The sequence below is a fragment of the Colobus angolensis genome, unplaced genomic scaffold, assembly GCF_000951035.1.
Source record: "Colobus angolensis palliatus isolate OR3802 unplaced genomic scaffold, Cang.pa_1.0 Scaffold198, whole genome shotgun sequence".
Lineage (NCBI taxonomy): Eukaryota > Metazoa > Chordata > Mammalia > Primates > Cercopithecidae > Colobus > Colobus angolensis.
Window position 1 is genome coordinate 6,554,780 of NW_012115132.1, and position 25,530 is coordinate 6,580,309.

Below are 25,530 nucleotides of genomic sequence, written 5' to 3' on the forward strand. Positions count from 1 at the left end.
AAGACTGGTTCACCAAAAAAGAGGGATAATGAGGCCATTTTTCATTATTTTCCCAGCGGATTTTAAAATAGTTACCTCATAAAATAAATAGTTTAAGTTTCCACATTACTTTTTGCCTTTAATCTGTGCCTGCGATGCAAATAAATGAGTGGAGATTTTTATACTCCCAAAAGTTTATGTAGAGGCAAATATATTACAAAACGAACACCAAAACTAAGCATAATTTCTTATTAAAACAGCATCTCACAGAATTAGAATGCTATGGTTGATGGAAGGGAGACACTTTATGAAAAGGAATCTACAAATAGATTTAATTTTATACTCATTGTTCAACTCTTCCCGATCTTGTCTTCTCTAGATTAAGTTTAAATGGGAAACTTTCAGAACTGAACTGAGCCTAGCCAAGTATAGAAATACGTATTTTGTATGTGAGCTCCTACGGAAAGGATGCACCAAAACTGTTTTTGATGTGAGTGGAGTAAGGTGTTAAGAGCAGTCGTAAGTTTTATAAAATTAAAAACCCATGTGCTAAAATTAGAAATAGTTTATTGTCCTTAAGAGGCAACTGAATTAACCTAGCTATCTGGCTAATAAACATAAATAGTCCACCTTAGCGAAGCTCTAATTACAACCTCTGAGCCTTTTGGTGAGTTTACAACTTAAAACATCTGAGTGATTCTGCCTTTTCAAAGTCATGTGAAGTTAGAAAGGCGGCCTAATTAAAACAAATCTTGGATAAACCACTTCATGGAGATAGAAGTTTGATGGTTGGATATATCAAAAATTGTTACCAGATGTTGTTCAGAGGCCTTAACAGTTTAAAGATCATGAGGGCTTTTTTTTACCAAAGCAAAAATATTCTAATTGAAGTTGTCAGCAGGAGTGAGACTAATATGCCTGTATTTGATTAAATAATAGTTTATTTAACATTCAGTGTGGCCCAAAATTGGCCAAGACAAAAGTCAGAAAACATTGTAGCCAGAAGACTTCAAAAGAAAAATGCAACAATATGACAGTACTATCTAGGTAACTTTCAGGCACTGTGGTTTGATAATGTCAGTTTTTATCCTGCTTCCCATTCTTCATATGTCTTACAGTATATACTCTGCAAATGCCTTCGAATCTTTATTCTCTCATGTATTTTGTATTTTATAAAAAGAAAGGACAGCAACACAAACTTATTATAAGACTTACTGCTGAAACCTTGGCAAGGAAACACCAGGACACTTTCCATTATAGAAATGTAAACATCTATATTTTTAGGAGTTAGATATTTTACAGAGGCTGCTGTCCTTTCACTGGGATGTGAGGATATTAGCTGTATCAAAAAGAAGAATGTAAGACCCACATGGTCCTGTTACGACTTACAGGCATCTTTTCCTGATGACATGAGAGGAGCACATAACTACTTCCTTCCCATTCAGTGTACAGCTGTGTGTGCTGCTCTCGGATGAAATGCAAGAATTCCCTTTGAAGAACACAGAGGCTTGTCTCAGCCAGTCTTCCTATTGGCGTGAGCCTCTCTCTCCTTACATTTTCTGCTTCTCAGGCATGCACCTAGCCATTAACTCCCGAAAGATGTGGCAATACCTTGGTTCTTCCAGAATAAGTTTTTCAGACTTTTCTTGGACTTGGTGTACATAAACATTTAAGAAATCGCCCACATAGATGACTAGGAAATAAATGCATTTTAAAAAATGAATTTTCGACATTGTGACCAATTCCCAAGCTAGCGTTTGCTTTCTATTAGTACACAGAGGTCTGGATTTTTAAACTAAATTGCAGCATACTCTGTGGCAATTATGAGAGGACAACTGCACTAGAGGGCCATTAATCATTTAAACATTCAAATAAAACTAAATGTTTCTTTTTAGATCTAAAGTGCAGCCCATAACACAATTGAAATAACATTAATAGGAGAAGGGAATGAAAAGACAGAAAACAGCTGTTGCTCTCTCTGCAATGTGCCATGGGCTGTAATCAGAGAGTGAGACACTGTGTACAGTAAGGGAGAGGATTCTTGTTGATTCAGTTCATTTTCTACCATCCTGAGCTTTCTCGGTTTAAAGGAAGTTAGGGTGATGTTCTTGCATGTCATAACACTGCATTTCTGGATATTCAGCAGAAGGGACAAACGGCTGGAAGGTTTAGTTTTACAGCTGTTGCAGAACAGTATTTAAAAGTTGCTTGTTAGCTGCAAAGTGCTAATAATAACGTAAACAGGGTACAAAATGTCCCCTGTGGCTAATGAGGAAAAACTGTGCTCTTTAAATATAACTTTTTCACTATTAAAATAAATTTTAGTTTTACCAGTGATTTACTTTAAAAATAAACTTTGTAAAAATCTGAAGAACATTACATAGTTAACCACATTTGTCCTAGAGGATAGTATGGAAAATAACTTACAGCCCAGTTGGAAAACTAATGACTTCATAATGACTTTGCTTTATTTGTCTTTGCCATGTCAACAGTTCAATGTCTGTCCGTGTAATCCTCTTTTAAATCCCTTGACTTTCTAACATGATTTTTATTTCCATGTCAATTTCACAAGTTCTAATTGTTGTCCTTTTAGCATCACTGTAAACCGCAGTGCAGAGATCATACCGCCCCTCTTCTAAAGCAGGTGTAAATAAATGAAAGAAAGAATCAATTAACTTGTTCTAGTCAAAAAATAGTCCCAGGTAGGATCATACTAGAGTGTGGGTCTCTAAACTCCCAGCCCCCTGCACTTCTCACTGTGCTATGCCAGGAAGTGAAAATAACAGCAAATCACTGTCCTGTAAGAATTACTGCCCCTAGCCTGTGTCCCAGGGATAGAACAGGTGAGGAGCCTCCATGCTGGTTTATAGGAAAATGCATGCCTGAAGCCAGCAAGGTCCTTGTCATCTATGCTCCTCAGGTGCTTTATTTTCACAGCCTATCAAAAGGAATATATCTAATGCTTGCTTTACCATGAATTTACAATTTTCCTTAGAATTTCAGTGTATAATGACTGGAACTTGGGCAGTCTGTAAATGATAAATGGAAAAAGAATGAAACAAAGCAGAAAAGGGGAATGGAAGAGGGGAGGGAGAGGGAGAAGGAAGGCAAGAGGGGCAGGGAGAGGGAGGGAGGCAGAAAATGTAAATCTCAAAGCCAATGAGGTTACTATAGACCATCTGGAGAAAGATGAATTATTCTTTAAACCCTAGGTCTAGAAGAGACATTAGAGATCATTTGTTGTTTATGCTCTCTGATTCCCCCCACCCTGTATATAAATATATAAAGAAAGAAGGAGGAAACTGTGTTACTGAACACCAACCATGTGACTGGCAGAGTTGGAGGCATTCTATGTGCATCATATTCGTGACCCTTCATCATGATTGACCACTTACTCTTCCTCTATTTTCCTCTGAAGCAGAACCTAGAAAACGACTTTATTAGAGCACCTATCAGGTCTTTGCTTATGTGGCTTCCCTGATCATTGCTGAGCAACTTGAGACCTTTGGTCATGTCTTTTACCATTGTGTGCCTGGTTATGCCTTTTACAGGTAGAGCATCCAACATGGTGCTGGGCACAGGGCAGATACTCAATGAATGGTATTTAAAATGAATGACTGAATGAATACATGAATTACAGGTAAATATCACAGGGTTGTCTCATTTAGTGTGCCATGGCCTTGGTGCTTATGCAGTCCTGTGCCTATAAAACTACATGGTACTAAGTTTACGTGCTTTAGGGAGGAAGTGAACCTTGCAGTTTCCTATTTTTGTTTAATGTGACTCTTGTGTATGTTTTGATTATATTGACTTGCTTTCATTTAGATGTAGAAAAAAATGTCATGTTTTGGTATTTTAGCCTTAATAACCTCATAAAACACATATGAAATTCGCTTGCTAGATTGTGAGATGCCTTTGGTTTATAGAGGAAAATAAAACTCCTGGCTTTTCTTTCCTGGAGAAAGGATATAGAAAGTAGTCTCATGATCTCCATGACTCCAACCTGTGTGCCAGAAAAAACAAAACAGGAGTACGCCAGCTCCTTAAGGATGTGAAGACAGGAAGTGTTGACATCAATAGTAAATGTAATATTTACAATAAATATGAGATAGGGCTAGACATAGTAGTGGAAATGGTACATTCCCCCACCCCCCAATCTTATTTAGCTACTTCATATAAAAGATGGCAAAAACTTCCTTTTTGTTCATGTAGACATCAGCATTTCTAGAAGACAAGGATGACACTTTTGTCAGTTATTTATTTTTTGACATATGTGCCAATGGGAACAATTATTAGCCCGTTAAATACTTTTTGATATTTGACCCAGGATAGTAAATATATGCATTCAGAAAAGAATCCAATGCTACCTTTGTCATCATTGTGACAACTGAAGAGCTCTAGTGGCCTTTCAAGTACAGATAAACTTTCAGGAGGATTCTCATATGAGCTGGCCACAAGGGCTTTTATTGTGAACCTTCCAGCATATCCTGTATGTTCATTGTGAACTAAGGAAATGGCAGTGATGGCATCTCAAATAGTGGACCATGGCACCTGTCATGGGGGTATCCCTGCTTTTTGTGCCCATACAGTTTTGCCAAGTTCTTCTAAACAGATTCTTCAGCAGTGTAGTGACCATTATACTACTTCCTCATAGTGTGGCTTTTGTAAAAAAAATAAAAGAAAATGTCCTGGATTGATTTTGTCAAAACAGTTACATGAGAAGTGTAGATAATGAAGGACTCTTTCAAGGATTATTCAAACCAAAGTAAATACTAGACTGCACGGATGGACTACTCAAATGTGGTCAGCAGTACTATCCGATGCTCTGCTTAGAAAAGACTCCTCTTTTGGACAGACAACTTGTAGAAAATTGAAAAAAATATGTATACGTTTGTATCTGTGAAATGTATTTATTTTATCTTCTTATTTTTTACTGCTTTACTTCTGGTACCATTCCTTTATTTTCTCTTAAAAACCTACACTCCTTCATTTTTATTTCATCTGGTTCAAGTGAAGTCGATTTTGCCCTAGATTCAGAGCCAGATTGTGTGCCTTACATTCTTGTTACTCAAACTTGGAGCTTACTAGAAATGCCAGATCTCAGATCCTATCCCAGACCAATAAATATAAATCTGCATTTTGACAAGATCCTAGGGTACTTTGTAACACAGATTAGAGTTTGAGAAACTTAGCCAAGTGCAGTGGTACACACCCATAGCCCAACTACTCGGGAAGCTGAGGCAGGAGGATCTCTTGAGACCAGGAGTTCAAGGCTAGCCTGGACAGCACAGCAAGACTCTTGTCTCTAAAATAATAATAATAATGATGATGATGATGATGATGTTTTAGAAACTGCTGTACACCAGAGCCAATGTGGGAATTCTATTCACCTGGCCATGGTGGGACAGGGACATGACCCGAGTTTGCCCAACAAGGCCCTATTTGAGGACATTGGTTTGACCTCTCAAGAAAATGCACTTAGTATTTTCCGTCTGACTTGTTCAAAAGAGCATAAGATGCTAGATATGTGGCCATTTTACCATCCAGGCCTGTCTGACTGAGACTGGGGTCTGTGTAGAGGAAGCATATTCCAGAGGAAGAAAAATGGTGCTCTCAGGGTATCACTTGAATCCTGGCCAAAATAGGCCTAAAGTCAGAGTTTTTCCCAGATTTTTAGTTGCATGAGTCAAAAGATTTCCTTCGTAGTCATACAATTGGAGTTATATTTTCTGCCACAAACAACTGAAGACAAATAAAAGATTTATGAGTAATGATTAAAGGCTCGTTTGAGTCTCACCACCTATTTGCATGGGCTCCTTAGCTGAGTGTGTGTGTGTGTGTGTGTGATTTCTCATTTGTCATTTGTTGTAGCATTTAGAAGTATAAGAATCATAAAAATCTTAGGATCGAGACATGTCTGCTTTCTTGCATCGTTCTCTTAATTGCTTCATGTATATTTACCTTACTTCCCCTCAAAATTATAAACACTTCAAAGGCACTGGACTTTTCTTCCATGAGGCGATAATTTAAAGTGATAAGACGTTTATAAATAAACATACCAGAACTTATATCAAGTGAGTGTAGATTTTCAAAACCACCACCTGAGGAAGCTGCTAATTTATTCTGGTTTTGCTGACTTTGGAAAGAACATCGTAGTAACTCTCTAGAATAATGATCAGCACTAGTTTCTAAGCCATGAGATCACACCAGTGCTTTGTTAGTTACCTCTGATTTTTACTCAAAGTGACACTACAGGGAATCATATTGAACCCAGTCAGATCACTTCACTTCCTATGAACCAGCCCACGCTGAGTCCCCTGTGGATCCTGCCAGCCCTGAGTACCCTACCTCTTCCCTGAGGATCTCGTGGGAACTACTGCCATCCCATCCAGCAGTAAAGGGATAGCATGTGCCTCATGGGGAATCTTTAGAATTCTCTTCCTTCACTGCAGCCAGCACTGGTTCTGATTTCGATCAGTCACTGCCCATGCCATATTAACGGTTATATATTTCACTGTCACCCTTGGGTGCTACCAAGGTTGTTCTGCCGCCTTATTCATCGATATTACTCTGATTAAGTTTGCCTCTTTTGAGAAATGAGATTGACATCCAGGAAAGTAGAACTTCTATTACTGTGAGAACTTCAGTAGCTAGCTAGCTAGATAGGTCAATAAATTGATTGATGGAGAATATAATAAACATTCTTAATATAAACCGCTGAGAAGCTTTAGAAGTAGAAATGTAAGTATAAACTCAGAGGCTTTGTCATCTTTGTTTAATAGAAACTGATTAGCACTTGTATTAAAAGGTGTTAATAGATGAATAATTTATAATAAATAAGTAAATAAGACCATGTTTCTTATGTTCTTCGATGTGTTATAGTGATGAAAGATTTGGAATTTTGTGAGAAGCAGACTCTTTTCCTAAGAGAGAAGAGGAGGCAGAGTTTATAAGTAAGGTAGTAAATTCCTAAAGGATAAAACTCTTCCTTATTGATTAAGTATCAGGTATTTGGGTTATAAGTTTATTCCTTTCCTGTCTGCTACCTTTACAAGCCAAGAAAATTTCAACAGGTTATAAGCATTCAGAGAAATAAAGGGGCAGAGAATACTGTGCATTTGTTGCTACGGAAAATCTAAATCAACTTAGTAGGCAGCTAAAAGAAACCAATGTTTCTGGCTAGGACTAAAATGCATTTTAACTGTAATTCCAAGGGCAAATCACACCAATATCGCCAAGTTAAAAATTACCGTTTCTCTAATAAAAAAGGAATTCCAATCATTTAAACAATGAGCTAAATTATATTTTCTGAATATTGATTTTAATCAATTTTATGAACCTCAAGTGATGAAGATAACTTTTTACAAAATGTAAGGATATTGCTGTTGTTACAGTAATTTGGTGTAAATGATTCTGTTAGACTATTAAAGTAAAACCTCTTTGCTAATATTCAGGGATTATATTACAATAACATATTACATAGCAAAATAAAGTTAATAGCATGGATCAACTTGCAGAAGTCTCTCTGTTTTAAATGAATATTGTTTTCAGAATGTATTTGTTTTGAAATATGAATTTCAGATCTATAAATATAAGGTCAAGCATTTTAATAATTGTTGTTATATCTTAGACTACCAATAGATGTTGCATTCTATGTAAAAAGATTTGTCTAATTTTTGTATTAAGTCAAACCATTTGTAATCACCTGTGTAAAATACGTGTTTATGTATATACATACACACAAAGATAAGTCTGAATATATGTCCCCGGGCTAAATTATCATGCTGTGTATGGACCTTTTGCATGTTCACTTATTAACAGCAGTAGAAAACTTAGTGTGATACAATAATCATTTTTAAATAATCCTAAATCTACTCAGGGTGAAAAGATTCTGAGAGCAGGCGCTTTAAACAGCTGCTCTGAGCAAAATAGACACTGCTTTCTTTTAAAGCTGAAAAGGAGAAAGGTAACAATTATCCCAGAGACACTGGAAACAAAGTTGTCTGATTTTTCCCCGGCAAATGCCTCCACCTCTTGTAAAAAGAACAGTGTATTTGAGATGTTGGAAAATGGTGGACCCATCAGAAGCAATAATCAGATAAACAGATAATTAATGTATTAAGAGTGTAATTGAAATTAACAATAGCTTTCATATGTACGTTTAATACTGTGCTACAATTTATTACTTGTCTGAAGTACTTTCTTGCATTATACGTCAAGAAGCCTTGTGGAGCCAAAGTAGAATAATAACAATTAAACGTAACTACCTCTACAAGATTAAACTTGATACTGAATTGAGTAGGGGTAGAAATCATGACTTAAACATTTGTTTTCTCCCTTTGTACTTCATTTATAAATTCAGTACTGCTTTTACCATGAAGAGAGAATTCTGAATAAAACCATAATTGAGATTAAATCAAACTAAATATTATTTAGCTGCAATACTAAATATTATCTATTTATCTAGAGATATTTTTAGGATATATTAAAATTCCCACTATGCCTGCAAGTTTTTGTGTTCTGTAAGAAACTTACAGAATTTTTCCCTTGAAACTGACTATCTTAATCCTAATTTATATTTTTTTTCAAAAGTAAAAACCTGGAAAGGGCCTTACTAACCAGGCTGAACATTTTGCAGTTTCCAATGGGTATATAATGGCATCCACTCTGTGATTGGAAGTTTAAAAATCAGAACACTCAAATGTTCTGATCCCCGTTGCTTTCCCATTTGAATAATCATACCTCTTTATATTAACAAACTTTATGGTGATATTTTCAGATTCTTTCTGTATCACTTCTTAACTGGCCACAAATGTTTGTAATACTTGAGTGTCTTCTCTGAGTTTCAAAATGACTTGCTCAGATAGGAACTCACATTATTTTTCCATTTCTGATTCCTCCCTTCCCCCATTGTTTCCAAAAAATACACGTGCATTAGTAAATTCTGCCTATTTTCATCATTAAGAAAAAAAAAAAAAAGTCAAGTTCAAGAAAGAATAGCACAGCTGTTCACAATGTCATGTCTTATAAAACAAATCTATTAGGAAGGTCAAATCCTGAAAGAGGTCAAGTTAATGAGATAAGTGGAGTAATTTGGTCATTTTCTGAAATTTGTAAACTTACACAACTCTATTTTTTTTATCCTGCGCTAGATTTTTATCCTGCACTAGATTGACTGATTAACTAAGCCTCTGCTAATGGTGGTTTTCTACTTCTTTAAAAGTTATTATTTTTATATATTAGGCACACTTTTCTGTACCTACATTTTTTTAATGTGAATTGAGTTCAATGTTAGTTTGATACTAATCAGTCCATTCTGTTTATTTTTAAATTACTGCTTTCATTTGGAATGCACTTAAAAAATAAATTTTAAAAATACAAATATAAATAAAAATCATATGTATATATTCACACATACATTTTGTGTATGTGTGTATATGTACACAAGTTAATTAAATAAAATTGCGGACTTCTAAATAAAATTATAGATCAAATAAATCATAGACAATTGGTGGAAGGAGGATGACCTACATCAGATCTAGCCGCTTAACATTTCCTTCAGAGAGTATAAACATTTTGGAGCGTGTAGTATCTGAACGTGTTTTTAAAATTATGCATAAATTAATTCTTTGTTAAATCCTACTGCTGGTTCCTTAAGTTTCGTTAATTTACTGATTCTGCCATTATATTTTATATTTATTTTATTCCCAAAATTTTTATCTTTTAAGTCAGATATAACTCCTTATCTTGGGAGAGAAGTATGACTTCCATCTTTTTCAAGTTGACATTTTAAAAGATAAGAGCATTAGCACCTGAACATTTTAAATATATTAAACTAGAGGACCTTGAAGCTACTTTTTTTGAAAAGGTAATGAATATATGTGTATATGCTTATACATATTATAAATGTATGTTTGTGTGTGTATTTAACTATGAATGCATGCATATATATTTATAAAGTCGCCAATGTTAGTCAAATTCCAAATGGAATAAAATTTAGGGATATAAATGTGCAACTACCACCCAAAATTTATTCAACATTAGCAAAGTTTCTATGTCTGGGTCTGTATAAACCCAAGTGAGTCAACTTTTTTTATAATCGAGGAATCAAATATCTATTTTTATATTTTGTGTATGTGATCTGTGTGGCCTCACTATATGAAAGAAGAAAACTATCTGCAGCTAGACATGAGTAATAAAACATGCATGAGGGAATGTGATCTACAAAGTGTTCCTTTATGTTCTAGAAAGGACCCTGATTCCTTCCTCAAATTTCAACTTGGTTTTTGTGTTAGAAATATGTATCTTTAAAATGGAGGAAGTCACCACCAGAGTTATGTAATGTAATCCTTAAAGGTCTTTTAGAATGCAGTCAAAAGGAGAGAATAGGAAAGAAAGAGAGGAGACATGTATTCATACATTTTTAAATGTGTAATTGATGTAATAAACTCTTTAAAAGACAGTTTCTTATATAAGGGAATGTTAGGGTCACCATTAATACATTTTTTCATGTTGTAAAAATAAATATGAGGCCCTTTGTATAAGTTTTATGCATATGCACATTAATGTAGATATTGAGTTATATACTTGTATATAAGTTCGAAAAGTGTATTGTTTTCAATATCTTCTAAAATCTAATATCTATTGAATTATTCAATCTCTTCTGAAATTAAGAGAGAAAGGAGAAATTTAATGATCTCTGAATGCCTCATATATGTCAAGCATGACGTTCCATAGTCTCACAGACATAATTATGTTTATGTTAATTGAGTATGTATGTGAATTGAGAGAACTCCAACATAGTAATAAAAATAAATTGGCAATAAAAATTAATCATAAGTTATCAATGTCTTATTTTCCTCCTACTAAAGCAAATAATTATTAAGCTGACATTTACAGCACTCTCCTAGGTACTCTATTGCTTCATTTATTAAAATTACCGTATAATCAATTACATTTATTCTCAACTATGTTAGAAACTCGTGGAATTTCTTGACAACATTGTTGGTGTTTTAGTCCCACTTACAAAATATATTGCTTTAATCCAAATAAAAACAACTAGTGACATCTCACTCCATGGTGGTGCTGAAAATGATTCCATTTATTCATTTATGTGAGTGTATGTGTATATATGTTTGTATGCACATGTGTATACATAACCAACATATGCCATTTCTATACATTTTGCAAATTGCTCATAAGCTCAGACAAACAGGGACTGTTCCTTTCCTCTCCTCTCCTGGGCCTAAACATGGCCCAGAATTTATTAATTTTCTTTTGCATTTCACAAAAGTGAAACTGTTTTCAATCTAAGTTCTAGTTTCTGTAACAATGGTTGTCCTTCATATTTCATGAGTAAAGATATGCTTAAAGCATAATGCTTGTATGTGTACACACACGCACACGTACATACCCCCCCCCCCCAACACACACACACTCCAAAGTGGCCACAGCATCTCTTCTGTTAGAGGTCAATTCAATTAAGCTATCACTAATTAAATGCCCACTGTATGCAATGCACTGGTAATATAAAGATTAAAGGAAAAAGTAGGTCCTTCTTCAAGAGCATCCTTTCCCCTGTGTGACTTGCACATGTAAATAATTGGAATCCAGCAGTCTGTCTCCTACACCTATGCTGAGAGAGTAGAACTATTTTATGATTTCAGACAATTCAATATAGGAAAAATCGAGGCAAACTAACATTCGAATGCTCCAAAAGTTAAGTTTGTACATTGTCACAAGTTCCTCTTATGATGAAGACTAGTTTTGATATATTTGGGGTAAATTTGTAAATGTGAATTAGCAAAAGATAAGTCACAACTAAGCATTTTTGTTTGCTTTTCATTTTTTGTATGTGTTTTAAATTTCAGCTACACTATGAATCCTTTTTCAAAATATTTTTAAGAGCTTAATAATTTTTTTCTTTTCTTTTAAAAAATCTACGTTACTTAACCATGGGGAGAAATGACTTTTCTTTAACACAGATGACTTTAAAAAATAATTATGGTTAATTTCTTGCTATAATTTATTTACGTCTTTTGCCGAGATTGTGTGACAAATTCAATGTGTTCATCTAGGGGAAAGGTAATGCCAACAGAAAAAGAATATAAACATGAGGCAGGGGAAAATAAAGTTGTTGAAAAGTTAGTGTTATATTTTCAGAGCCCTTCTCATGAAATAAAATCTCACTCACCAGGAGTTTTGTGTCTCAAGTTGGGGTGCCAGGTCTCAGTTTTGGTTTCCTGATATTCTGCTCGATGTACAAAATGTCAAAGTGAGAAACAGCTTTAACTGTTCCTTTTGGTACGGATGACTGAGGGGCAGTCTCCAGAATGCTTGATGCGATGAGGTAGTTCTTACTTTGGTATGCGATATAGTGTGATTAATAAACTCCAGATCACAGAGAGAGCCGGGTGCGAGTAAGGCTAATATGAGTGCAGTTTCCTACCCAAGACGATGTATTACCTTGAGCTAATCTGGTGGTACTGAAGAGAGAATTTATACATATATATATATATATATACACACACACATAACAAAGACAATCACTGCTTTCTTCTTGAGCAGCTGCAGCCCGTCCCACTAATGGACGTGCAAAAGCAAAAACTGGCAGCATAAGGTATGTGTTCGTTTTTACAGATGGTACTGCAGACAAGTTGGTAATTGAAAAGGAAGTCGTGTACGTGAGCTATTTGACGGGGCAGGGAGTAGGGACAGCCTATTACAGGACTTCCCTGTGTAATTGACTGGCTGAGTTATTGAAGAAGTAGTTTTCCCGTGAAAGATTTCAGTTATTACAAAATTACATCATTATTAAGGAAATTCATAATTCCATGTTGTCTTTTAAAAATCATGTTATTAAAACTTTAGAAATCAGCTCAGTTTTCCCTGTCTGCACAGTACCTCTATCATGAAATTATCTGTTCATGGTCGTTTTCACCAGTAGTGGTCACAGAGCTCTTATTTAAAGACACATCTTTCGTTTGAATAGTGACATAACATTAGGTGCTTATTTTAATCATTGGAAAGGTGTCCGTAAATACCTACGATTTTATGTGTCCCGAGGACATACAAAATTGAATTAAATGAGAGATAATATTTGTAATGATTTATAGTTTCAAAAAGAAATGAAATTCAGGTTCATTTTTTTTTAGTCTCCCACCACCTCACTCCCCGTGTTTCTGAAAGTCAGAGAGAATGGCATGTTCCCAGAGGTATTCCCGAGATAGTCTGTGAAGTATTTAATCCAAATTGCATATTTGGTATCAGGGGCGTTTTGTGGACACATTCATAGTTTATTATTAACTCTTTTAACTGTCTTGAACCTCTGTATATTTAACTCATGTATTCCCATATGTTTTTGTTGTTTATATTAAAATAAGCAGTGGTTGCCATCTTTCTGCTGAGCAGGCTAAAGCCTGTGTTTTAACATCTGACTTGTACTGAATTCTTTCAATTGGATAGCCTATAAAAACTGTTTAGAGTTAGGAGTATTTTTGTCATTACTGTTCTGTGATGAAATGCAAAAGTACGTCACATATGAAAAGTATAATGGTAAACTTCATAGATAGATGAAGAATATGAAGTTTTATATATAATAGTGGGGGAGTTTTTAAGCAGACATTATTTAAAATATTTTTATATTATCTGATTCTTGAGGAATTTGGTAGAATAACCTCGTCTCTCAGAATTGCCAGTAATTTATCTTGAATAAAAATGATACCAAATATCACAAAAGGTCTCTGCCTTGGAACATACACATATATAAAAGAAATCTAGTAAATTGTTACCTGAACTTGTGTGTTTACAGAGCATGTCAAAACCCCAGCACCATTTTTCTTGCCCCAACTCTAGCCAAGTCTTCTGCAAAAGCAAACAGAGACTTTCATCCGCAGCTAACCTCCCATGTAGCAGGCGCTATGAGAGGCTAAGTCAGTGGTGTCACCAACTTCTGCTTTTAAGCAGCGGCCTGTTTCACATACTTTTTTTATTTTTTTGACACAGCAGGATCAAAACACATGTACTGCATCTCTCCCCCTTCCCCAACACTGCCCCTCCATCAGCCAAGTGCTCTGTTCCTCTGGCTATGACTGTGTCGACCTCAAAACAGCTCGTTGCCATATCTGATGAAGGATGACTCATTTCTTTCTGGTACCTCAAAACTTGCATAATTTCAATCAGCTGTTATTGGGTGGTTTGAAGAGATAAGGGTTCTTTAAGGCCAGGATATTTTGAAATATTTTTGGTAAAAATTCCCCAATCTCCTCTTTAGTAATAAGGCCTGAAACATGGTTCACTGTGGCTTTCAAGTGAGGACAACCTGGGTTTGTATCTTACCCCTACTATTCAGCAATTGCAAATTGCTTCTAAGCCTCAGTTTTCTCATCTATAAAGTGAAGGGAATAATAATAATGATGATAACAATACTTGCCTCTTAGGATCATTGTGAAGATATCAGATAATGAGACTAGTCCTATCGTATGTTATCCTACAAACACATGTACAATGATGATTATTTAAAAAGGGACAAAGGTAGTCAAACAAGAGGATTCTATTAAGTAATTGATTCAAAAATTCTTTATTTAATTAATTTTCTATTTATCTATTTTAGAGACAGCATCTCACTCTGTTGCCCAGGCTGGAGTACAGTGACATGATTATAGCTCACTATAGTCTTGAACCCCTGGGCTCAAGCCATCCTCCCGCCTCAGCCTCCAGATTAGCTCAGATTATAGATGTATGTCACAACACCAACTAATTTTTTTTTAACTTTTTGTAGAGATAGGTTCTTGCTGTGTTGCCTTGGTTAATCTCAAGCTCCTAGCCTCAAGCAATCCTCCCACCTTGGCCTCCCAAAGCACTGGGATTACAGGCATGAGCTACCACGCCTGGCCAAAAATGCTTTTTAGAATATGATCCTGTCTTATTGCCTAGACTTAGAGACCAGAATGTGTTTTTTGATGCTGGTTAAGTCAAAGAACTATTGTCAGTTTCATACTTCATCAATAAAAGGAGAGTAATAATAACTAGTAATTCACTGTAAATCTAAATTGGGATAAATATGTGTTAGGAGTTCTTAATCTTGGGATCTGGTTCCATCAGCACTCAAATCCACAGGAAATCTTTGGATACATTTTGTGAGGGACATGCTTTTGACCATGTTAAAGTTATTTAGAAAATATTTTACACTTTATTTTTTCTGGGGAGTGTCATAAATTTCACCAAAAGATTGTATGATCCCCAAGAGTGTGAGAAACCATCAAGGAATGACTGAAGTGCATATGGCTGCCTCAAGGGTGGCAACACTTCATAAACCAGTTATTATGTTAAGTACTATGAAGAGAATTATTGATTTTTTTCTGTTTCTTTCAAAATAACCATTAATATTATAAATTTAAAAATATATCATGATATATTATAAATTATAATATGTCATTATATATTATAAAGGGGCAGCCCTAGAAAGATGTAATACATGAAATATTAATAACTGTATTTGACTCTCTAATTAAATGCCTAGAAGCTGAGACTTTTGGACTTCAGGACTTTTCTAGAAAGGTCTTCATCACTGATATTTTTATGGTGTTTTTATTTTTAGAATGTGAACCTATCCCAGAATAAATCTGCTTATTAAATATATAAGTAAAATATGCAACAGATTTATTAAAAGAATCAACTCTTGTGCTGACACACTGAAGTTTAAGAGTTGCTAAAATTGTTTAACTGTGCTTCCAAAAGGCCTTTTATTATATTTTTTCCTTCCAGTGTCAGATTTTGGCACTGGCATAGAAGAAAGTCCCTGTAGAGCTACTTTCCAACCATTGTTGTAGCTGAAGGAAGGGTGAAAACAGATACATGATGGCAAAAATAGAAGCACTGAGAGACTTGAGTAGTTCTTTTAACAATAATGACTTTCACGTGGAATGAAAAAAAGACAGTGCAGACATAAATTTTCAACCATATTTTTAGCTGTCCAAATGCGTACTTGCTGTAAAGGCAGAACATTATTACAGAAACAGCATGGTAAGAACTCCAAAAATCTGGGTTTTTCCAATTCTGATTCTATTATGTAATATCATTATGACATAGGGTGTTTTGTTTGCTCCTTTACCAAATATGGGGTTAGTTACCAAATATGGGGTTAAAGAAGGGAGATGGGGTCCTCAGACCTGTGTAATAGGTTTTATATCTATGTGATAAATTTCTAAAACCTTGAGATGTAAAGAATCTGTATGAATAAAGAGTGGGATATACATGGGGCAATAGTGATTTTAGGCTATGTCACTCCTAGAATCACCAGTTACATCTCAGAAGAGATGGAGCTAATGTGTTTAGCACAGTAGCATTACCTGATACGTTGGGTAGCTCCCTATGTGGCGATGTTGTCAGTGGATAAGTCTTAGATGTATTCATATCTCAATGCAAGGTATGATTACTAGAGTATGTTATTGCCTCATGTCCTGGAACAAAAACTGTTCTATTGCTCTTAGCCAGAGATGCCAGTTTAGTTTACATTGGTCTCCATTATCATTGCTGATGTGTTGAGGAAGTGAATTTAATAAGCAGGGTAAACAGGTTTTGTTTCCAAGCTCTATGGTGATTATAAGATGGGTGTTTGGCTGAACCTGATAGAGTCCCTTCAGTTTTTTGGCAAGAAATCTGAGGGCAAAGAGGACTGTTTTAAAGCAGGCAAAGACATGCTGTACAGCCCATTTCAACGGATTCTTCACAATTTTATTTGAAACAAAAGTTGGCCAGGATATTGGTAAACTATTGCTTTCTGTTGGCAGAGTGCTTTCCCTGCTCTTGTCCAATTGTTGGCCAGCCTGTGCTCCTGGTAAGAGTCTGGCTATTCATCTAAAGGTGTTTATTGCAAACTATCATCTATTTTTAAGTTGTTTTAGCTCCTGAATTCAGTATATTCCATAGGATCTACTGGTGTGTGGTCAACAGCTGGTTAATTCTGTTTTGGAGGGGAAGAGGGCAGGGACATGGCCTTCGATGTCTCCTAGTGGTGAATGATAGAGATAAGAACTAAAATAATATTCAACACTTACTGAATTATTGAATATCAACAATTACTGAATATCACCTACATATGTGACAGTCATGAACACATATACTCATGTCAACTCTGTTGGTAGCTAAGAGAACAATGTGATTGATAGAACATTATGACTGATGAGAAAATAAGCAAGTATTAATTTGTTTCTGAAATGACTTAAACTATTTACACATTTTTGCAAAGGAGCACGGGAAGTAACCCCTCTGATTATTAGGTAACTTTTAGCCTTTAAATGAGATTTATGAATGGGAAATACTTTGGTATCTTCAGAAAAGTTTCCACGTAATTCACATGATTTCAGCTGTCAATGTTCATGAACAATTTCTGTTTGTGTTACTTTAGCTCCATACTTAGTATGTTTTTAGAAGATTCCACTGGAAAATCTGCAAGATTACTGACCATGTTTGTCTTATGCTGTGACCCTGGCTTGTAGCACAGTGCCAGGCACATGGTGGACATGCAATAATTACTCCCAGAACTTAATTGAATTAATTTATCACTGAAATTGTATTACTGTGAAATCATACCAGAAGCTTTGATCATAACCATCTATGCATTTCGCTAACATGAACATTGCAAAGAATTTTTGATATAATCAAATAAACACAGAAAATTTTTAAAGAGTTAAAAATATTTGAGGTACATTCATACTAACATGATATGAATCAAATTTCAAATTAATTTGGTTTAAAATGGCTAATATATAAAACCATAAAAAATGTGAGTAAATATTCTGCCTATCAAGGCTTGTTATGTAATTACATGGTTTCAGTATGGTTCTTATTCATAGAAAATTATTGTAAAAGATCATTTCTTCACAAATTCCTTCACCAATGGAAACTTTTAATATCTTGAAGATGAATATCCATGTCTGTAAATGTTAATCCACTTTAATAAATCATTCAATCAAATTTACTTCAGGTGAAATCAGTTCTTTTTCAAAATTTGGAGGTTTGGAAACCTTAAAATTTTTATATTTGGCTGGTCTTCAAATAATAAAATAAAATCAGGAATAAAAACAGCTGAACCAATTTAAAATTTAATAAAAAATGTCTTAAGTCATATCTGGGTTTCCTAACGTGTATGCCAAGGCTCAGCTATTTATCAATGATATATAGCTGACTGAAGATTTAAGTCTCCCAAAAGCAAAACTTGAATTGGAAACTTAGAGAAAATTTCAACTATTGTAACCCTCATGTTGGTGTTAGCCATGAACCTAAAGACAAAAGGTGTTGTGTTTTGTTTGTTTTAAATATTTAGTCATTATACTTATTGGTTTACTCTAAAGGGGAGGAAAAAAATTACACTGGATTTAAAGTGTATTCATATTAAAAGATAGGTAGGTCATTTTCTATTTCTATTTGATGATTGTTCAGATCCATCACCTACATTACTGTTGTGAAAATCAGTATTGTGGCTATAATATTTGAAATACCAAAAGGGATCAGGGGCTCAAAAGACATGCCAATTATCACTGAAAAGCATTTGCCAGGCAATCACTGGCTTCGAAACTCCTTGCAGTTAACTGTTGGTACCATTATTCATCTTTTTTCACATAGGAAATTACCAGCCAATGGAAATGGCCTGGAGACAACACAAATGCAACCTAAATTTTACTGGTCAAAGCATTAAAAGAAAAGCAAACAATCATTTTCTCGAATTGTTGATTCCAGAATTTTTTCTATAGAAATTTTGAGTTGAGCTGACTGATGTAGATTTGGGTTTTCAGCCAATCCTCCTTCACTCTTGCCTTCCGTTGAAGCCACGTAGATGTGGAAGGTCAACATAGAGCAGTTTAGGGGCAGAGATTGCCACTACTCTTTGTGACTTTACATGTGTGAGTGGGCAGTCTTCCCTCAGTCTGAGAGGAGAGTATGATTTGTGCTATATATGCCCCTCAAGAATGCCAATTGGTGTTATCGACTAGCTACTTATTCCTACCCATTTTCCCTCCCAGCACTGATCTTATCCATATGACCCGTAATTCTTCCCTCTCACGCACAAGGTGATGGAGGTACAAATTATTATCTCTTAAGACAGCTTGTGGGAAAAGGAGAAATTTATTATTTAAACATAAACAGACACAGATAGAACCATCAACAATTTGTGACTATAGTGATATAGATAAAAGAGAGCTACCCCCAGCACCTAGCAAGTACCTGGCATCAGCTCCTTCTCAAAAATACATGTGGGGCTGGGTGTGGTGGCTCACACCTGTAGTCCCAGCACTCTGAGAGGCAGAGGCGGGTGGATCACCTGAGGTCAGGAGTTGGAGACCAGCCTGGCCAACATGGTGAAACCTGACCCTACTAAAAATACAAAAATAAGCCAGGCGTGGTGGCGGGTGTCTGTAATCCGAGCTACTCGGGAGGCTGAGGCAGGAGAATCACTTGAACCCAGGAGGCGGAGGTGGCAGTGAGCCGAGATCCGTCACTGCCCTCCACCCTGGGCAACAGAGCAACGCTCTGACTCAAAAAAAAAAAAAAAAAAAATAGAGTGTGGAAAGTAGGAGTGGACAATGAATTTTCTTGATTGTGTTTTCTGCATCATCAGCCGTCTCTGCCCAATTCCAGATTAATTTGTCAGCCTGAATGGAAGACATTTAAAAGGGATTTAAAAAAAAAAAAAAAAAAACACTACTTTTTTTCCTAAAATATTTTTTTCAAAAAATAACGATAGAAATAATAGCAGGCAGGATTATTTTCAACTTTCTTAATATTTAGCCTAACAGAGCACTGTCCTAGGTGCTTATTCCTTACAATACTCAATGATGATTAGGAAATGGGATTTCTGTCCTTAATAGGCTTACTGCAAAGGAGAGTGACAAAGTATTTTAAAACTGCCATGCAGGATAAAGTATGAATGAAATAAGGTCATTAGTGCTTTTCTTTTTCTTTAAGTTAAAGGCAAGCTTTGTTTTTGAAAATAGAGCACAGGAGGCTTCTACTCTGCATTCTTTTGGTAACAGGCTGCTTCCCTGTCCTTGATTGGGCTAAGGATGTTGATAACTTCAAAGGAAATCCCTTACTGTGTCCTGCCAGGTTACACTGTACACAGTGTGACCAGGTCAGGACTCGCATCTGTATGGTGTTTTAGAAAGATGTGGTTCTGCAGTGACGCAGCTCAGGACACTCACTCCCTACTTCTCCCACCTTCTCTGCTGCTTCCAGAAATTTTAATTGCACCAAAAATAAGGTTCTACTAGGCTTACCACAGTACTAAATTTGTTTAGATGGGAGGTAACTTCATGTGTGAAAGAATTTCTCACCTACCTCCCACTCGCCACCCCCACGCAAGCTTGCTCCTATTGAATTCTAGGTGCGAACACCTAGATATTTCACTCTGACTCAACTTTCCGTTCTCATATTTGATAAGATTGGTATGAAAGAAACACATTTAACAATATCCAACCTTATGTTTTAAGCATCTCTCAAATATTAAATAACAAGATTCAAGGGCTAAAAAGAAAACCAACAACATATTTTTCTCATACAAAAGAAATAATAATTGAATTCTCTTGACAAATAGGAGTTGAGCACTTACTACATCCCTAGCACTGTTTAAATTGCATCTGTTAATCCACAAGAGAATCACAGTAGCCGGGCGTGGTGGCTCACGCCTCTAATCCCAGCACTTTGGGAGGCCCAGGTGGGCAGATCACCTGAGATTGGGAGTTTAATACCAGTCTGACCAACATGGAGAAACCCCATCTCTACTAAAAAATACAAAATTAGCTGGGCGTGGTGGTGCATGCCTGTAATCCCAGCTACTCAGGAGGCTGAAGCAGGAGAATTGCTTGAACCGGGGAGTTGGAGTTTGCAGTGAGCCAAGATCGCGCCATGGCACTCTAGCCTGGGTGACAGAGTGAGACTCTGCCTCAAAAAAAAAAAAAAGAATCACAGTAGCTCACACTGTGAAGATCGGAGAACTTTAAGCATTGAAAGGTTAAGTGACTTGCCTAGTGTTGTGCCTGGCAAATGGCAGAGACAGGTTTTGAATACGAGTGTTCTGATACCTAAATCTGATTATTAACCTCCAAGCTCTACTGACTCTGAATAAGTGTATTCAAAGTACTCCTGATATATTTAAAATGTGATATGGTTTACCTAAAATATAGCAAACTATATTGGAGTCTAAGTGCTGCTTTTAAAGCAAGCTGTGCTTTTGGAAACCAGTGCTGTAATTTCGGGATTTTCCCTCTAACTAATGAAAGGCATTTTCTTTGCAAGAGAATTAAGCACCAAGTTGTGCAAGGGTTGAAACACTCACTGAAATCAGGATTACACCCACTTTGGCATGGTGTGTCAAGCACCCAGGGCATAAGGAAAGAAAAGCAGGCTGGAGTGAATGGTTACACATTCACATTTGAGCCGCAGCCATATATGTGGGTTAGTTTCCCAATGGACATTTACATTGCCCTTGTGTGTATCAAGTTGGTGTTTATTTGCAAACATGTTATTTAGATCTAGGAAAATGACAGGATAGCCCCAGGAAAGTTTCACAGTTATAACCTAACTAGGCTCCCAAAATATTTACTTTGCATAAAGGGCGTCCCCAAAATATTTGATAAACACAACTTCTAATATTTCATTGATTTTGGGGGAAGCAGCAGTCCACTTTTGTAGTAGGCCCTCACTGGGACTTGCAGACTGACACCCAACATTTGTTATTGCTGTTATTGAGACTTAGAAACTCATGATACATTCCTGGTCCAGAGTTGGGTGGGGGGAAGGAGAAAAAGGGGAGCCAGAGATTATCTTTGAAAATCTAGTTTTTATTACATCACCTAAAGTAGCACAACCTGCTACACTAATGAAATCGTGTTCTTGGTTTAAAAGGGCAATTGTTAGCCTGACTTTGTGCTCACTAAAAACATTCCCCCAATCTTGTTAAGTTATTGCTCTCATTTCAGATTTTTATGGCTGTGCAGCTTACCAGCCCTCATTTCTTTACGTTTCATTCATTTTCCTTGTATTGATGATTAATGGAGGATGTCGAATGTTAGAGTGAGCAGGCATCAGCAATTGCAAGATCATAATTAGTTTAGCTGACGAGGGCCTCTGATAGCACTTGCATCTGGATGGAAAAATTACCCTATAGGGAACTGGCTGCTCACCAGGTCTTTTTAGTGATACATTGTGAAACACCCGATGAATCAAATGCCCTTTCAATGCCAAGAAAGTGTTCCAGTCTTGAAGCCAAAATTATGTCTGCAGAAAGCTTTCCATTTGAAATGTATCAGAGTACAATTATAACCATTGTATTTTCTTGGCAGGGATACCACTCTTCTACAGTATGGACTTGAGTTAAATAAATTGCCTAAATTTTATGAATCCCTGAAATTTTGACTTATAGCACATGTAATATTTAATTTCTAATAAAATTAGGTTCCAGCAAGACTTTTTCCACTCCTTATCTAACATGCATATTTTATCATTAAAGGCTTTGCTTCCTAGAGAAAGGAGAGCCGAACTACAATTCAGGCTGTCTTTCTTTTTTTTTCAGCAAGAGAATTCCATTTCCTGCCTGTTAGTATTTGTGCCTACAAACACAGCCTGACTTTTGTTTAAGTGAGAAGTTTAATGGAATCATTACTTGATAGCAAGAATGGAACAAGCAATACTAATTATCTAGTTTTAAATATTCTTAGGTATTTTGAACCTGTTGATTACAAAACTCAGGCCACTAGAATCAATTTGTATTTGGAAACTCTTGTGATTTCCAAGTCTAAGTCAAATAAAGTAAATAAATAGCCATTGAAGGGTCTGTGTTGCCTGACTTAAGTAGGTACCTCATAAGGGTTCTCATTAGTAATACTGTACTTTTAATTGGCTGAAGTTTCTCCAAACCCTCTCATGTTTGAGGAATAGAGGAATCTTTCAGATTTTACAATTGCAAACGAAAGACCAGAATTGAGTGTCTTACATTCTCTTAATACTTACGTTACATGAATGACATACAAAAACACACAAATCAAGTTTGATTTTAAATGGTTTACATTTATTCCAAACTTGACTATATTTTAAAGCTCAGGTGGCATGTGCTCCTCCTTTCCAAAGTGTATTAAACATATTGCCATGTTCTGTCGTTTTGACTTGTGTTTTGACACTTTTAAAAGGTATATTTTAGGGTTCCGCATTTAGGAGCCATCATTAAAGCCATAAAACCCAAAGTTCAAAAAGTTAAAGCTGTTTCTGTGAAAAGCCTTTGGTGTTCCACACACCTCATCCATCACTGTAGGGTTAATTATAATGAAAATCAGTGGTGCCTATTAAACACAATTGAACCTGACCTCATTATGGGCAGTGTGGTTTTATACTGTCATTGTTGCTAGTTTAAAGACAAAACTCCTGGGTTGATTTGGTCTAACTCCACTGATCATGTGACTCACCTCTGACCTTGGTTTTTTTCCCCTGTTTCAGAGGCGTAGAGGCTCCGGTGTTTTTTGTGCCAATTGCCTGACCACAAAGACCTCTCTCTGGCGAAAGAATGCAAATGGCGGATATGTATGCAACGCGTGTGGCCTCTACCAGAAGCTTCACTCGGTAAGAACTTGTTCTACTCTTTCAGGAAAAGCTTTATAAAGCAGTGTTGGCCTGGTCTGTGGTGTGATAAGTCCCATTCCCTGGCTTGCAGTGCCTACCCCTGCAGGGTTGTTTAATACAGTCACTTTGAGTGCATGTGTGATTTATGGTGAAAGGGGCTTAGATGTGATGGGGAGATAGGTTTGAGGTCATTAGTAATGCATTATGCTTCTTTTGATATAAAAGAGGAAAATGATTGATTTCTGGGAACTTCACAGCAGATAGTTGAATTAATGGTTATCAGAATTCAGTGAAATTATTTTAGGTAAAAGGAGAAAATTTTTAGAAGTTTCAGAAATATGCAAAACGTTTTTAAAAATGAAAAAGGACGCTTTCATGTTCAGTATAAAATAAAAGGCAGAGAAAGAATTCGTATTTTCTAGTTTACCTTTGGAATTCGCAAGTGTTATCTTGACCGCTTTAGGGGCTGGAGGGACACATTCGGAAGGATAATTCTGAGCTGAACTAGGATCAGAGAATATCACATGAATCTCCACAGTGCCTTCAGTGGGTATTTCAATAAGGTATCTGAAGTTCTGAATAGCACACACACCAGAGTAGAGTAAGGTGCAAAGATACTTTGTCTTTTAAGATCTCCAGCTGGCTTTGGCTCACGGAGGTCCTTTGAATTACTTTTCCTCAAATTTTAGTTAGAATTCTGTAATAAAATTAAAACTCACAAATCCTTCATCTGAATATGGATTTGACTTACTGAAGGATTTTCTTTTTAGTTTAGAAAGTTCATCTGCTGACAAGAGCTGACTTTAAAATAGGAATCCCCCACTTCGTAAACAGAAATTTATTTCCCTGTGCCTTTTTCATTTTGTTTGGCATTTTACCATAGCTCTTAGCACAAGCCAGTGAATACATTATGGCTACAGGGAATACAATTTTAGACAAAACATTCTCATATATGGACTATTGGAAGCACTCTTTAAAAAATGCATGCTGCTAACAATACTAATTGACAGTAACCTGTAAAACCCTTAGTTATTAGCATGTAGCAAGTAGAAAGATTCTTCCCCCACCACATACCAACTTATTTTTTTTTAACCTTCATCATTTAAGCATAGCAATAAGCTTCTATTTAATGGGAACTGACATTAATGATTTTAATTGAACTCTGGCCAATCATAGGCCAAAAGTAAATTAAAATACTACTCTGCCAGATTATGGTAATTTAACCACTGTGATATGAGTTAAACTATTTTCTAAAAATTATTTTAACATTCATCTGTCCAGAGGTAAGATGTTTTTAGTTTTGAGGTTTTTTTAAAAACCATGCATTGAAATACATAAAGGTTATGTTCACATTTCATGTCAAAAACTGACACAAAAGTTATGATTGTTTAAAAAAGGAATTTATGCAAATTTCAGGTTTCTTTACAGTGTATAGATTAAATAATGCATATGTTTATAATGCTAATGTGAACTCTTTGTAAACCTTTGTAAATCTGAGCAAAAGAAATGCACATGGCATAACTAAGCTGCATTACATTTTCTTTCTTAAACTAACAATGAATTGTCAATAACAAGTGTGTTATCTTTCTTCACTTCAAAGTACGTTTGTAACAACAGAAATGTTCAAAAAAGGATTTATAGTTGTACTCGTTCAAGATATAAGTGGTACTCCCTTGCATTCAAGTGTATCACTTCTAGGAATAATTTACAAATTATATTTATATTTATATTTATTTTAAAATTTATATTATATATATTATTATAACATATTTATGAATATGTGTTTATATTTAAAAATTTATAATTTATAAAATTGTACATTATATACACATAATGTATAATTTATAAAGTTACAAATTTATAAATTTATATTTATAGTCATGTTTTATGTAGAAATTATTTTCTGATTTCAGTAATCTTTTAGAAAAATCAGACTTTAGC

At 35.6% G+C, this 25,530-nt stretch overlaps 1 protein-coding gene across 2 annotated transcripts in view; it reads left to right on the forward strand.

Annotated features, from left to right (window-relative positions):
* The window catches only part of TRPS1 (trichorhinophalangeal syndrome I), a 291,848-nt gene that overhangs the window by 258,409 nt on the left and 7,909 nt on the right, over positions 1-25,530 (forward strand). For both annotated transcript variants that reach the window (XM_011941095.1, XM_011941096.1), the window contains one exon: positions 23,467-23,589. In XM_011941095.1, coding sequence (XP_011796485.1) covers positions 23,467-23,589 — 123 coding nt within the window. The remainder of the gene's footprint in view (positions 1-23,466; positions 23,590-25,530) is intronic.